At 38.8% G+C, this 15,211-nt stretch overlaps 1 protein-coding gene across 2 annotated transcripts; it reads right to left on the bottom strand.

Moving 5' to 3' along the window:
* Positions 1-877: 877 nt before the first annotated feature.
* LOC117298356 lies at positions 878-15,053 on the bottom strand. Of its 2 annotated transcripts, XM_033781565.1 has the most exons (8): positions 14,837-15,053; positions 11,776-13,627; positions 10,836-11,207; positions 9,956-10,120; positions 4,625-4,957; positions 4,092-4,337; positions 3,267-3,425; positions 878-2,020 (listed from the first exon to the last, which is right to left on the bottom strand). In XM_033781565.1, the coding sequence occupies exons 2-8, from the start codon at positions 13,609-13,611 to the stop codon at positions 1,811-1,813; spliced, it is 3,321 nt and encodes a 1,106-aa protein (XP_033637456.1). In that variant the 5' UTR covers positions 13,612-13,627; positions 14,837-15,053; the 3' UTR covers positions 878-1,810. The 2 variants fall into 2 exon arrangements, with proteins under 2 accessions (XP_033637456.1, XP_033637457.1); XM_033781566.1 differs by lacking the exon at positions 9,956-10,120.
* Between the last annotated feature and the right edge of the window lie 158 nt (positions 15,054-15,211).

The raw sequence follows: 15,211 nt of genomic DNA, 5'->3' as shown, positions 1-15,211 counted from the left end.
GCAGCGATACAACCTGCTTCGATGACTAGACAAGATCGAAGACAACTGACAACCCACGTGTAGCATGTTTAGATTAATGAAGTTTTATGTTCCGCAAATTGGGTGATATAGTCAACTGGTGCAGGGTAATTATTTTGTCAGTTAACATTTAAATCGATTACAAAATAGTCTCGGCTGCAGTCAACAAGCGATTTGTGTTTATTTTACGGAATACAACTCCTCTGTAATTATTTTAAGACTTTGATTTATTTATGGTGTCGGACATGTTTATGTTGTTCCTTGAATTTGAAACCTCTAAACCGGCTCGATTATAATAGGCTATAATTGTGTAACTCAACAAGACTCCAAAAGCACAATATTAAAGTATCCTCGCTCAAACCGTGTCTGAATGAGTGGCTGTTGCTACAGCTGCGACTACGGACGCATGACGAAGCAGCGATCAAGCCAAAGACGTGCCACAAAATCACACACGGCCCATGTAACAAGTACACAACAGTTGATTCCTAGGTGAACATTTCAATACAACCTACATACATGTGCAGAGTGTCATAATGTGCAGAGTGTCATAAAATTAACAAGTTATGTTAATGTATTCATGCCCTTAGCAGGGGAAGCTTAAGAGTTTTCAAATTACAAAATGTTAAGTTGAATGCAAACTTAAAGTTTCAATTACTCTTCAATATTTTAAATTTATGTTGGTGGCGGGTATTCAATCGATAGGAGCGATGTAAGAAGTAATGAGTCATGATTATCGCTCTTTAACAGTTCCAGTATGTCACTAGAAATTCTGGTGACAGTTCTGCCTACTGGATACAGCTCTGATAACAGTTATATAACAGTTCAAGTAAAAAGTTCTGATAGCAGTTCTAAAAACAACTCTAGTGACCGTTCTTTATTTCTTTTAACAGTTCTAATTACAGTTCTGGTAATAATTCTGATAACAGTTCTGGTGCAAGTTATGACAACTGGTAACAAACAATTATGATAACAGTTCTGAAACAGCTGCCAAAAAATCCAAATAAACGTTCTGATAACAATTCTGGATAATAGTTTGTTACATCTCTATTTACAATTCTGGTGACAGGTCTGTAACAGTTCTTGTAAAAACTCTGACCACTTCTGATAACAGTTCTGTTACCAGTTCTGATAATTCCGATAACAGTTATGTTTTACCTCCATCCCAACTACGGGGGATCGCGTAGTTGAATGAGTGTGAATAACACGACCTTGCACCGAGACTACATTTTCAGAACGTAGTAAGAACGAGTTCGGATGGAAGTTTTTAGGTACTGGTAACACTTCTTTACACTTCTGGCAACAGTTCCGATGGTCCGATAACATTTTTTGATAACAATGTACTTCTTGAATCACTTCAGATAACACTTCTGATTTGGTTTTAGTCCTAACTGAACACTGAATTTAAAAAATGAGGTATCGTGAAACACGGAGGTCTATCAAATAAGAATATGTGTGGAACATCATGAATTCAAACCAGTTAATTAATTAGTTAATGGTATGGTACATCTGAGACTCCGTATGCACCCAGAGGGAAACAATAGACTTGACTTCAAGTCTGAGATCGTGTTTTTTCTTCTGCATCAGCCACGCAAATCGCCCCACAGATTAGACGCACCCCAACTCGCAATCTCGTGATTGCTAATGACGGAGGTTAATCTACAAGAGGGTGCTATTTCAGGCAATACTGTATTGGCTATCGGGTAGACTAAAAGCCACGGTCGTTGACTTGGAACCAAGTCTAACCTAAGAACAGTTATTGTAGTTTGCATTGATGTCTTGCTCAGCAAGGGACCTAAAGTGTTAGTTCATAGATTTCACCAGCGATCTCATCAGCCTTGTCTGTACACCATCTCACAATATCAACAACCCTGTACTCTCGTGTATCTGGGATGTCTGTCTGTATGGACACAGTACCCTTGAGTGCTTCCACACCGTCGTCCGTCTGAGCGAATCGTCGCATGGCAATAAACTTGTAGTTCTCCTCATTGGTGCATGGTTGAAGCTAGAAAGGGGGATTGATCATGGCAACGATCAGAAGAAGACAAATTAATGGTTAGACGTTGCAAAATGGGAAGGTAAATTATTACGAAGAGACCCTTTAAGGCAGTGGACACTATTGGTAATGGTCAAAGACTACTAGTCTTCACAGTTGCTGTATCTCAACATATGCATAAAATAACTAACCTGTGAACATTTGAGCTCAATCGGTCATCGAAGTTGCGAGATAATAATGAAAGAAAAAAACACTCTTGTCACACGAAGTTGTGTGCGTTTAGATGGTTGATTTCGAGACCACAAGTTCTAAATCTGAGGTCTCGAAATCAAATTCGTAGAAAATTACTTCTTTCTCAAAAACTACCGCACTTCAGCGGAGGGAGCTGTTTCTCACAATGTGTTATACCATCAACCTCTCCCTGTTACTCGTCACCAAGAAAGGTTTTATGCTAATAATTATTTTGAGTAATTACCAATAGTGTCCACTGCCTTTAACAAATTTGTCGGCCAATGACCCGCAGCTGTTTGACCTATATTCAATACTTAATTTGATATTATATTGGAATTGAATTTCTTGCCCAAAGAAACCCCTTCCCCCATTAATACATGACGTGTTTCACTGTGATACTTAAAGTCAATACACTGGACACTTTTGGTAATTACTCCATGTATTTGTTAGCATAAAAACTTACTTGGTAACGAGGTCCGGAGAGCTGTACTAAACATTGTGAGAAATGGTTTCCTCTGAAGTTTTCAGAAAGAGGTAATTTCTTACTCAAACAAATTAAAAAACTTCAGGCCTATGAAGCCTTTCTAGGAATCAATAGCATGGGGATTGTTTTCCTCTTGCAGCTTCGATGACCAAAACTGAGTAATATTTTTACCCATTTGTTACTTTATGCAAAATGTCAGGAAACACCAAGTGAAAATACTGGTCTTAACAATTACTAAAGTCGTCCAGCTCATTTAAACTTGTCACAGTCTCACCTTAAAAAACCTATTTATTAAATTGTTGACTGGAGTGATACCATGCGCTTGATTTATGCTTTCTTTAAACTTGGCCCAGTCTCACCTTAATAACCTTTTTATTTAATTGGCGTCGGGAGTGATACTCATGCGTTTGGTGTCTTTTTCTTTATCTCTTTAAACTTGCCCCAGTCTCACCTTTAAAGCACTTTGTATTAAGTTGTCGTCTGGACCGATACCCACGCGATTGGTGTCTATATTAATCTTTAAACTTGTCGCAGTCTCACCTTTAAAACACTTTTTATTAAGTTGTCGTCTGTAATGATACCCATGCGTTTGATGTCTATTTTCAGCTGTCTGGTGACCTTTCCTTCCCATCCCAGATCGGATCCTTGTGGGTGCAAGTCCTTAAACGGGAACTCCACCACTTTGCCATCTTGACGATTCTGTAATTTTAGTGGGGGAAAAGGTTTGAATTTTCTCACACAGTCAATCATTCCTCTTTTGGATTTGAAAGAGTTCATAAGAGTGCCAGATCCACCCTTAACTTCAGAACACGTCGAGATAGTCAAGTCATGGTGGTGGCTTAATGATTCAGGTCTCCGCGTTCGAACACTGCTCTCGCGAAATCACAGCTCTTGCGCGAACCCGCTGGCTGACGACTACAGACTTGCGGGAATATCGCTTGTGTCGCGGGAATCGCTGAGAGGGTCGGAGCATCATCACCGCGACAGACATGTCCACAAGTTTAGATTCATCCAGACACATGTAGACTTACATAAAATGAAGATTGTGCTGATAACTTACCTTGCAAAGACACTGAACCTAGTCGACTGAGGCCCTACGCGATCCCACCGAAGTTAAATTGCCGTATATAAATGATACCACCATACACGAAATGAACGTCCTCAGCAAGTCGACTTAATGTATACAATGATCTCACCAATTTGACTTGATGTATGTTCTAGGCAAGTCGCCATGAAGTAACCATGTTATGTTTTACAAAACGCGTTCCAGTCAAGTCAACTTGCAACTAATAGGCTCTCCATGTCGACTTACCTTACTGCGCTATTGTCATACTGAAATACACCAAACAAATTTGCAAAGTTTACCCTTTTCTTTGTTTCCAAGACTGACTTCAAAACGCCATCGGTCTCCTTGCACGTGTCTCTGCATTTATCTAGAACGTCATTCGAACTTGGGTCGGCTGTCTCTAATAGGGCCGCCTCGACTGCCAGGTGAGATCTGCGTAGTTTCTTACAGAGCTCCCATGATCCTTCAACCAACCTAATCACTCGGCCATCTGGGTCGCCAATTGGGCCATCTTGATTCCTGCTCCTCTGAACAAGTGCCATCATCTGGTAATGATTCAACCAGTTATTATCAAAATAAAACAATATCTCTTTTTGTTATCTTTGAAAGTATCTGAAATGTTATGATGAGATGATGCTTAGAGAGCTACTTTGGGTTATTATTTCAGCCGAGCAGTATTTTATTTGCACTTGAATTGTACTGCTATAGTGATGGGGGAGGAAAACAATCCTCTGCCAACTTCAAAAGACATATGCTGTCATTCGTCCTATGAAAAGAGAATGAATATCGAGTCTTTTATTTACCCGTGCCAAATAAAATAAAATGACTTTACCTCCAGAATTGTCCAGGTGCTTCTGATTCTACAAACATAGTCATGATTCTCCGTGAGGATTCCCAAAAGCTGAGCTGCTTGGTCATGGCTCCCACTTCTTAAATCAGATACCAGCTCCTTAACTTTGTTGTCCAGTTGCGATACGTCTTCCATGGTGTCACGGAAAAAGTTGCAAATCTCTTCAACTTTGTCCATGGATTGTCGAGCCATTTTTACCGGATCTTCGACTAGACTCCTTAGTTTTTCAGGTGTTCTGCCCGCATGCTTCGACTGGCCGACTACCTCGCATAAACTAAGCAGACACTCATACTCGGGGTTGATGCCAGGCTGTATCTAAAATAAAATAAAGGCAAAAACAATTTGTTTAAAATGTTCAAGTTCAAGTTCAAGTTCAATTTTATTTCCACTCAATCATTTCAGATGACAAGATATAACATAGAGTAGTAAAAATACACAATAGATTAAGTGGTGGAGGACTCCCAAAAGCAAGCTTGTAGGGTGGAGTCCCCCAGGGATGTGAGTAAATACAAACGTAGTTTGTTTTCAGAACAATGTCTGGGATATTTAAAACACGACAAAAAGTTACACATGGAAAGACATGGACAAACACTAACAGGACAAACAAACACAAAGACAGTGGTTCTCTATATGATGGATATACAGAGAAAAGTAAAAAAGTGGTAAAAGCTGTATCAAAAATAATATATAACAAAAGCAGTTAACTAAAGTAATATATACGTTAAACGAAAATAATACTATTCAATCATGGTAATTATCTAAGAGAACACATTTGAGTTTTCTCTTGAACATATAGGTACCCTTGCATCTTTTTAAAGAGTCGTCAAGGGAATTCCAGTACTTCGGGCCTTGGAAAGAGACACAATTCATAGATCTAGATGAGGAACAAAAGGGGATATGAAAATCATGTGAATGTCTAGTTTGATAAGAATGTATTTGAGAATTAAACACAAACATATTCTGAAGGGAATTTGGTAAGTTATTGGAAATAAACTGATGCATAAATATTCCAAGCTGATGTAAATAAATATCAGATACTTTAAGAGTTCTATGTTTAAGAAATAATGGGTTTGAATGAGCACGAAACCCGACACGATTAATAATTCTGAGGGCTCTGTTTTGTAAAATAGTAATACGATTTAAAAGATAAGCACTTGATTTACCCCAGGCAAGAACGCCATAGGAGATATACGGCAAAATTAAAGCAGAATAAATATTATATAATATTTCAGATGGAAAAAAATATGAGAGTTTGCTGATCATTCCTATGTTTCTGGAAATCAATTTACATATATAATTGATATGAAAATTCCAAGAAAGTTTGTCATCAATATATAAACCAAGGAATTTAATACAGTTGGTTCGAAGGATAGGTACATTATCAAAAAATATATCACATGGTAGATTATTAACAAAAGGACCAAATAGCATGAAATTGGTTTTCTTGATATTAATAGAGAGTTTGTTGGCCTTTATCCAATTTGAAATATGTACCAACTCCCGATTCACAATGTCAAAGAGTGTGTCGAGACTTCTATGGGAACAAAATAAATTTGAGTCATCAGCAAAAAGAATAAAGGAGAACTTATCCGAAGATTTAGGAAAATCATTGATGTACAACGAGAAAAGAAGAGGGGCTAATAGGGATCCTTGTGGTATGCCACAAATTAATGATTTGAGAGAGGACTCTTTGCCGTCAATACACACAAATTGTTTGCGGTTGGACAGATAATTCCTGAACCACTCCAAAGCAATACCTCGAATGCCATAAAAGGAAAGTTTGGACAAGAGAATGGAATGATCAATGGTATCGAAAGCCTTGGAGAGGTCCAGGAAAATTCCCATTGTATGTAAAGACTGATCACGATCAGCCCTAATTCTATCGATTAGTTTGAGGATTGCGTGAGTGGTGGAATGTTTCTCTCTAAAACCAAATTGTGAATTGGAAAGAATGTTGTGTTTTTGCAAAAAAAGAGAAGTACGAATATAAACAGTACGCTCAAGTATTTTTGAAAAGGAAGTAAGGATCGAAATTGGACGATAATTATTAACCATATGGCGATCTCCATTCTTATGGATGGGTGTAACCCGAGCAATTTTCATGGAATCCGGGACTATACCAGAGGATAATGATAAATTCATTATATAAACTAAAGGCTTGGAAATAACCTGAATTACCTCTTTGATGAGGGGACAATTGATTGAATCATGACCAGAGCTCTTCTTATTAGGTAAAGTTAGGACAATTGACAACAGTTCATTTTCAGTAATTGGATTAAAAAACACAGAGTGGGGATTAGGGTTGTCAAAGAAATCATGGAAGGTTGAATTGCAATTAGGAATTTTATCGGCAAGAGTGGGTCCAATATTAACAAAGAAATCATTATAATGCTCTGCAATAAGAAGGGGATTGTTAATACTCTGATCATTCACATTTATACTAGAAATGCGAATGGAAGTATTGTTTTTAAGAACACTGTTGATAACCTTCCAGGTATTTCTAGTATTATTTTTTTCCTTCTCAAATTGATTGGAGAAATAAGCTTGTTTAGCAGAACGTAAAATAGTAGTAAGAGAATTTTTATATTTTGTGAAAATAAGACGATTTGCTTCGGACGGAGAACGCAGGAATTTTCGATAAAGCTTGTTTTTGTAATTAATGGATTTAAGAAGACTGGAGGTAATCCATTTGGACCTGGGTTGGGATTTTCTGTTGCAATGATTCAATTTAATGAGAGGGATATTTTTTTCATAAAGATGGCTAAAATTGTGCATGAAGTTATTAAAAGCCACGTTGGGATCCTCACACCTGAAAACCGTAGTCCAATCCACAGATTTCAGATCATTTTCAAGACGACGTATATTGTCGATGGAGTGTTTACGAAAATAATCGGAGGAAGTAGAATTGGTAGGAGGGATAAATGGAAAAGAAGTTAAAATTGGAAAGTGGTCTGAAATGTCACAAACAAGAATACCTGAGTTTGGAGGGGGCATAATATTTGTAAAAATATTGTCAATAAGAGTGGCTGAGGTGGCGGTGACTCTAGTGGGTTTATTGATCAGTGGTAGAAAGGAATGGGAAAAATTAGCATCTACAAATTCCTGTGATTGATTGTTAGAATCAGTGGCAAGGACATTAATATTGAAATCACCGGAAATAAGACATGATTTGTTATCAGATGCAACAAGATCTAAAAAATGCTGGTAAGTGATCATAAAATCATTGAATAATGCTGAGGGAGGTTTATAAATGACGCCAACGATAATATTTTTACATTTAGAGTGATTAATTTCTATAAAAATAGACTCAAATGATGCAGTGGAAAGAGTTAAGTCTTGACGTATAGAATACTGGAGGTCGGTAGAAACATAAAGGGCAACACCACCCCCCATCCTACCCCCTCTGCAGTTGGTCTCAAGATGGTACCCTGGTATGGAGTATGTACTAAAGGGCATATCGGGCTGTTTAAGCCATGTTTCGGAGAGACCAACCACCGAGAAGTCCGAATGGAGGGAATCAAAATAATTAATCATCTCATCGAAATGTTTCGGAAGACTTCTGATATTCATGTGTACGAAAGAAAATAACGAGGAGTCATTAAGATTAAAGGATGAAGTAAGAGTGGACTCCGTAAAGTAGTTGCATGAATGCTGGTATTGGTTATTATTGTTGGCATCAAACACTGAATCAAATGCTTCAAAATCAAAACCGGGATCACCAGGAGTAGACATTGGACTCATTTAGGAATAAATGAAAAAAAAAAAATAATAATTTTAAATGTTTCAGCAAGTCAGTGGTACCAACTATAATACAATGCACAATATAACCGATAATGAATGTTCCTAAATACAGCTTACAATGAGAACGTGAACAAGACAGTGACATGACATTGACAGGACAGGACAAAACAGTTAAATATAAAGAATGAATAGATTGACGCGGTAAACGCATATGCAGTGGTATGGGGTGGAGCAATGTGGCTCCCACTTCCAAAAAAAGGAATAATCTATAAGTACCGAATGACGGGGGACTGAAAGTAATTATCGCAATCCGAGGGACTGTAACGTCAGTCGCGATGAACGCAGCCCTCTGCCCTCAATGTGAGGACCGAGGGCCACGCAGTCAACGCGACCCACAAGACAGGCAATGACGTGATCATAACAATTGCAATATGAGAAAAGGAACAACAACAGGTAATCAAGTTAAGAAATAAGTTGCATCTTACATTACTGCTCCACAGCGTCTGCCAGGAATGGGGCGCCGAACAACTTGGTAAAAATAGAAATTAGATGGGTGGTTGCCGATTGAACCATGCGAAATAAAACAACCAAGTCAGGTCGACCAGCCCCAATCCCGGCCTCAGATGGAAGCAATAAAGAGTGGAATGTCAGATGCAAGAGTCATTGGTCTATTTCAATTTCTTAAGATCGTCTCTACATCCGATTACAAATCTGTTGCCGTCTTTCTGTCGGATCTCGACGCGGCCATCTTGGGTCCAGATTTTCTCTGTTTGAGGATGGTTCTTAGCTGTATGAAGCCAGCCCTGTCGTTCTCTTGTTAGGCTCTCCTGAACGAAAATGTTTGATCCCTTGAATTTGGACCGTAGACGGTAGAAGTTGGCTCGAGTGTTGTAATCTACAAATTTGACGATCAAAGGCCTCACTCGTGGGTTGTCAAATTTATCCAGGCGAGATCCAATCCTATGGGAGCGGTCAATGGATTCCGGGGTAATTGTTAGTCCAAGGTGGTGATTAGCTGCCTCAAATGACTGTTGTTCAACACCGACTTCGTAAAGTCACAGTTTCAAACCAATTTAGTGGACCGAGTGGTCTTTTAAACAACGATGAAAGGAGATTGTATCAGAGATTAGACAGCCCTTAACCAACCCCACCCATGTGCATCCCTGGGAAGCAGATTTTGTTCTTTTCTTTGTCCTTGCAGTTTAAGGAGCACCACAGTCCATAGAATGTGACCCTTTGTTTTCCCTTTTGTGTTTTGTCCTAGGTTTCCACAATGTAGAGATTACTAAATCACTGCTTCCTGCGTGTAGACGTTTTTAATTTTAAGTTTACACATGGTTTCAAGTTTCAAGTGCGGATCTCTAACTCTGTTCTCTAGTCCACAAAATCCACCTTTTTTTTTCAAAAACTTGACAACTTATTTAGCTGAAACTTCAACAGGTGACTACATTAATCTTCTTTCACAGTGAGTAGGGATTTATGTCATGGCCAAAAACCACATGTAACAAGAGGTATCAACAGACACGTTGGCTGCCTCCATTCCCTGTATTTGAAGTTCCTTCGTGAATTTACCTGAAGAATATAGTTGTAGAGCTTTGGATAGTGTGTCTTTAAGTCAACCTCAAATAATGCTTTCAAGGGCTTTTTCATTTCTTTTTCCAGTTTAGTTCGATCTGTCTCCCTCTTCAGTGGAAAGTACTGCTTTTTCTTTTCTTCACTGAACTTGAGCTCCTCCATCTGCAAAAATAGTTTTTCTTCAATTATTACTTTTATTGTTAGCTCCTGGCGATGACTAGTGCAAGCTAGTCGAAATAAGTTCAGACCAATTCAGAACTCACTCCGCGATATTCAAGCAAATGACGAGGACTCCCCTCGATTGATCGAGGGGACTTCTCGTTAAAGTCGTAGTTAGAGTAGCAGTCCCAGCAAGACCGTTATTTTCAGAAGTCTGAAGTCTCCCGAATACCAAAAATCTACTCCTCTTAATAAAGTATAATGTAACGCAAGATAGTTCTCATTTTGTCCAGTATTAAAACAACAGTTGGAAATGACGAGAGATAGTTGTTCCTTTTTAGTAAGGGAGAAAGACCGAATCATTTCTGGACTTATAATGTTTGGGCGAATAATACTCCTTTTACTAGACTTTTGGAATCCGCAGCCTGTAAGATTCTGAATAGATAAAAGTTTCTACAGCAAATCAAGCATATACTTAGACACGCAGTTAATATTGTTAGAATGTGGATTTTTGTGGATGTTTTATGTTAAGGTTCGTTCACTTTTTTATTCAACAGACTATCATGCAAGGCTGTAAACATTATTCCTGTGTAGTGCCACAACATCTTTGAACATAGTATCGTCTGATAAATAATTGTGGGTAATGTCAAATGAAGCAACGAACATCTTTAATGGTGAGGGTCTGTTATGATAAATAACTATTGTCCTTGTAATGTACCTGGAATTTCACAACGATGTGATCCAACAGAGGGCGTGCTTTCTCACAGCAATCCACCGCGGCCTTCAGGACACAATCCTTGACTGCATTTCCTCCTGCCTCACTCAACATCAACTTGACCGATGTACTTCCCGGATCCTCTTGAAGTATTTGTCTCTCCATGTCGAAATATTGCTTTCGTGCGTCTGAGTAGAACTCATCCTGACTCAAGAGGTCTGTGATATCTTGCTTGATCGTGTCACAATCCATGCCCATTTGATCGGAGTCTTTATCACGGCTGGTCAGACCTCCTTGGAAGGAGAGAGGCTTGTGTTCTGTGTGGAGAGAGCCGCTAGCATCTCTTGAGCAACACATGTAGATTTCTGCGAGAATCTTAATTGGGGAAATATTTTTGATTATTTTGCATCGGTGATCAAGAATATTGTTTGGTTTTACCCATCAACACCGATGTGCGTTAGCACACTGTATACTCATTACCCAGTATTTTCCCCGAGTTCTGCGAGAACAAATAATTGTTACCGTTGAAGGCTGAAGTTTACTAAAGCTCTCATAATGAGCCTTTCAATATTATTAAGATATTTTTCGCCCCAAACTTGTTCTAAATCGTAACCCTGAATAAAGACGTCATTGGAAATTTTGGGTTTTACCTGCCCGATTATCTCCAAACGGGTCTGTAGGACAAAACTATCATAAACATTTAAATAGATACATTTGAAAGTCAAACAGTTTAAAAAGTTCGGTTTAACCTTTTCAAGAGCAATAGTATTATTATTGAGTTTGTTGATTTGTAGGCCCTTAAGAAAATCGTGGACACCAACAGCTCCAGTTTATGATTGGGGGGGGGGGGGACTGAGAGATATTCTATGCAATGCGATGATAGTTATTGCTTGTTTATGCTTTAATTTGTTTACATGTGAATGTATGTGAGTTGAAATCTTACCCTGATATACACTGATCTTGAAATTGTCTTGAGGTGACCTTTCTCGATCAGACGCAATAGCTCCACACTTGCAACGAGGCTTCCACATCTGATGGCCTCTCGGTAGGCATCTATGCACGGCTCATTCACCGAGTCTGGTGGGGTTGGCTGTAACTGAGGAGTCTCCAAGCCTTCACTGGTCAGCCGGTTGTGTGCAGTCCACAGAGCAATATCAGCAAGCAGCTTTCTACCTCGCGATTCGTCAAAATCACTCATTTTCGATGCAGTCAAAACGTTCTCTCGAGCCATTCTAAACATCCCAGCTGCTTCATGTGGTTGGCACTGCCTTAAATGAGACTGCACTTCTAGTTTGCATCCCCATTTGAAATGGACCTCTGCGAGGTCCATTGGGATCTCGATATTGCTACTGGGATCCAGACGAATGAAGGCCTTCCCAGCCTTTGCAAATTCGAACATTTGAAGATACAGATTGCCCAGCTTAAGGTATTTGTTTTCTACTCGTCGTGTGCACTCGTAGTAGGTAATAAGTTTCTTGTATGCCCTGTCCCTGTCGACCTTTATCCTGTCCGCTACTTTCCACTCACCAGAGCTTTCATCTTGATACTGCATTTCCGTCGAAATGTCCATCACACGCTCCCACATTTCAATCATAGAGCTTGACTTGGTACAGTCCAGAAACTTGGCATAGCAGTAGAAGAGATGGAACCGATCCTGAGGTGATAAAATATCGGACTGTTGTAGTTTGTCTTGGTAGAGACGTCTTGCTTTTTCTATATCTTGCAACGGACCACGTTTGGTCAGTAAATCAAGCTTTTTCGTTAAGGAAAACAAATGCATTTCGTCCAGGTCCAAACATTTGTCTAGATGATATAAGGCTGCTTGTGTACGTTCTCGTTTATAAAATGCTTGGTCTATTTGACGGATGTAGCACAAAGCTAACTGAAAGTGGCTCTCGGCAACATTGTCGTACGGCCATTTTTCAATGTTGTCCTTCAATGCACGTATAGCCTTTTCTAATTCGTTGTGGTACCTATAGTACCTGATTAAATTGTTGAACACTGCTCTTACCGTAGGAGCCTTTTGATAAGCTTTCTCTAATTGAAAACAAGCAGAGTCGTGATAATTTATTCCTCGTCGATTAAAATTTTGTCCAAGGAATGACCTTCCAAGTTGATACTCATCATTCACTCTGATCAATCTTTCACAATAACTACGCTCCTTGTCCATGAGTGATTTTCCGACATCGTCGAGTTGGTCATAATCATCTCCAAGCTTCCTGTTGTAACGCATTTTTCTTCCAGTTATCAGCATAGCTCCAAACAAAAAATCAGAACTCTCTGGAAAATGTTCAAGCGCTGACTCAAACAATTTAAGTGCGTTGTCAAATTCCGGCGGGCCTAGCCTTGTCAAACATGTAGCCTTCAATGTGTTAATTACACACAAATCCCTTTCTGTTAGGTCTAACTCATTCAGTTTGGCCAGTAAGCTGTTAACTTCCTTATTATCAAGGTTCTTGTGCTCAATCCACATTCGGTTAAGCAATACTACACTTTTAAAACCATTACGAAAATCCGGTGGTGCTTGGTTGGTTACGTAATAATCTGCTCTATCGAGGAATTCGAGCGCTTTGCTTACGTCATAATGATAATTACGGTTCGAAACCTCCAAATAGGATCTGAATAATAAGTTTCCCGCAGTGGCTAGGTTCCCTGTTATGTCCAAGTCGGAGTCAATGTTCCGAATGATTTTGTCGTAGTTGACTAGATTACCGGTGTTGAGTTTCCATGTGAAGTGGCAGGGACGATGCTTCCAATTACAAGCTCCACTAAAAGACATGGTGGTAACTTTAAACCTTTTCAAAAATAATTGATAGAACAAAACAAGTGTACGCATTTTGGAAGTGTTTTTACTTATAGGTATTTAAACTCCCCCCCTTTCCAGATAAAATTAATAATTTCGAAAAGAGCTTCTAAAAACAAAACATGGCCGAACCCTCAAGTGAATCATTTACAGAACTAGAAGCTAATCATCAGACCTGTCAAACTCTTTCAACCAGTGTTGACGAATATGGATCATGTTGGTGTAGCCATGGAGGAAGGATGATATTTCTGTTGCAAGTTTTTTGAAAAGCATGTGTGCATGATCACAAGTTTTACTATACAATTAACGTTATTGTTAGCACACTGGAAAGAAAGTCATCGCCAGATCAGTCTAGCGCCCTCTTGAGGTAACTCTTAGTTCACTTCATGTTATGAAGTAACTGTGACTGTTGGAATGATTAAAAGCCGTAGTTTCTCATGAAAACGAGTTCTATTAATGGTCGTGTATGTTTGGACAACCAACTACTACTCCCATAGTGGCGCATGCACAATTCATTGTTTTGTTAACACCGTGTCTTTTATTTTGTTTTGTATGGCCCATTTATAACACAGGAAAAAATACAACCCATTTGTGTTTGGTCTATCTTCGTTTTTAAACATAATGATATACATTTACCCAAACAATGGAGTTTTGGTATCCATAAAACTCCTGCCCAATACTACTGCCCCCCAAAAATAATTCGTAAGCGTCGAATAGGTCAACGAAATAAAAACAAAAACAGCCCAACTGAAAATAATATTAGTTGTAATTACGTACATATAAACAAAAGTATACAGTATTACAGTACCATACGTGTAAGCCCAACATCAATCATTTGTATCAAAAATGATATAATTAGCGGCAGTTTTTCTGACGTTTAAATTCACATAAGCAAAGCCTTATAGTGTCAAGTGCTTTTTCAGAGTCACTTTTTATTTTAGATTAAACATTTTTTTAACGTGTATTGAGGGGCCTATACTTGCATATACATGTACAGTTTACTAATATAAACGAAAGCCCAAACAAAAACACAAATTTGTGCAACAAGAGTCTTTTGAGTGACAAATTGATACACCAATTCAGAATACTATTCTTTGTGCCAAGTACCTTAAAATGGCTTGCCAGTGTTTACTAAAAGGTACCATTTGTCACGCATTGTACCAAACTTAACTATGACTGAATACATTTACTTTTTGCTTACCTTTCAGTACCGGTCAAAGCACTTTATCTTTGCTGATGTAGTTTAATTCGTTTAGACCAGTTTGTTTCAAATCTCTAAGGCAAATTTTACCGTTTGGTTAAGGGTAATTGTCTCACAAAATAAACGAATTTTCTCAGAAGAATTCTGTCACAATTTTTGGACGTCGTAGGCCTATGCATGTCATCCAGAAGAGACACGGGCACAGTACCAAATCCGGAACTATGTGTATTTTGCTATTGCATGACACGAAAACAAAATCAGGGAATTCCCCCGAATTATACAACACAAGAGGTCATGACGGGTACCAGCCATAGAGCTATAGTTCTTTTATAGCTCTATGGTACCAGCCTACACAATGTGAACGCGACAAATCCG

The sequence above is a fragment of the Asterias rubens genome, chromosome 13 (genome assembly GCF_902459465.1).
Source record: "Asterias rubens chromosome 13, eAstRub1.3, whole genome shotgun sequence".
Taxonomy (NCBI): Eukaryota; Metazoa; Echinodermata; class Asteroidea; order Forcipulatida; family Asteriidae; genus Asterias; species Asterias rubens.
Note: the sequence above shows the minus strand (reverse complement) of the source record. Positions and strands in the feature narration are given on the sequence as shown.

Excerpts from the sequence above, each read along its gene's own strand:
- LOC117298356 (XM_033781565.1), bottom strand. The coding sequence starts at position 13,611 with ATGTCTTTTAGTGGAGCTTGTAATTGGAAGCATCGTCCCTGCCACTTC. Across the intron at positions 11,208-11,775 it reads CAAGATCAGTGTATATCAGG|ATTCTCGCAGAAATCTACAT; the intron begins GTAAGATTTCAA and ends TCCCCAATTAAG. Across the intron at positions 2,021-3,266 it reads TAATAAAAAGTGTTTTAAAG|CTTCAACCATGCACCAATGA; the intron begins GTGAGACTGCGA and ends CCCCCTTTCTAG.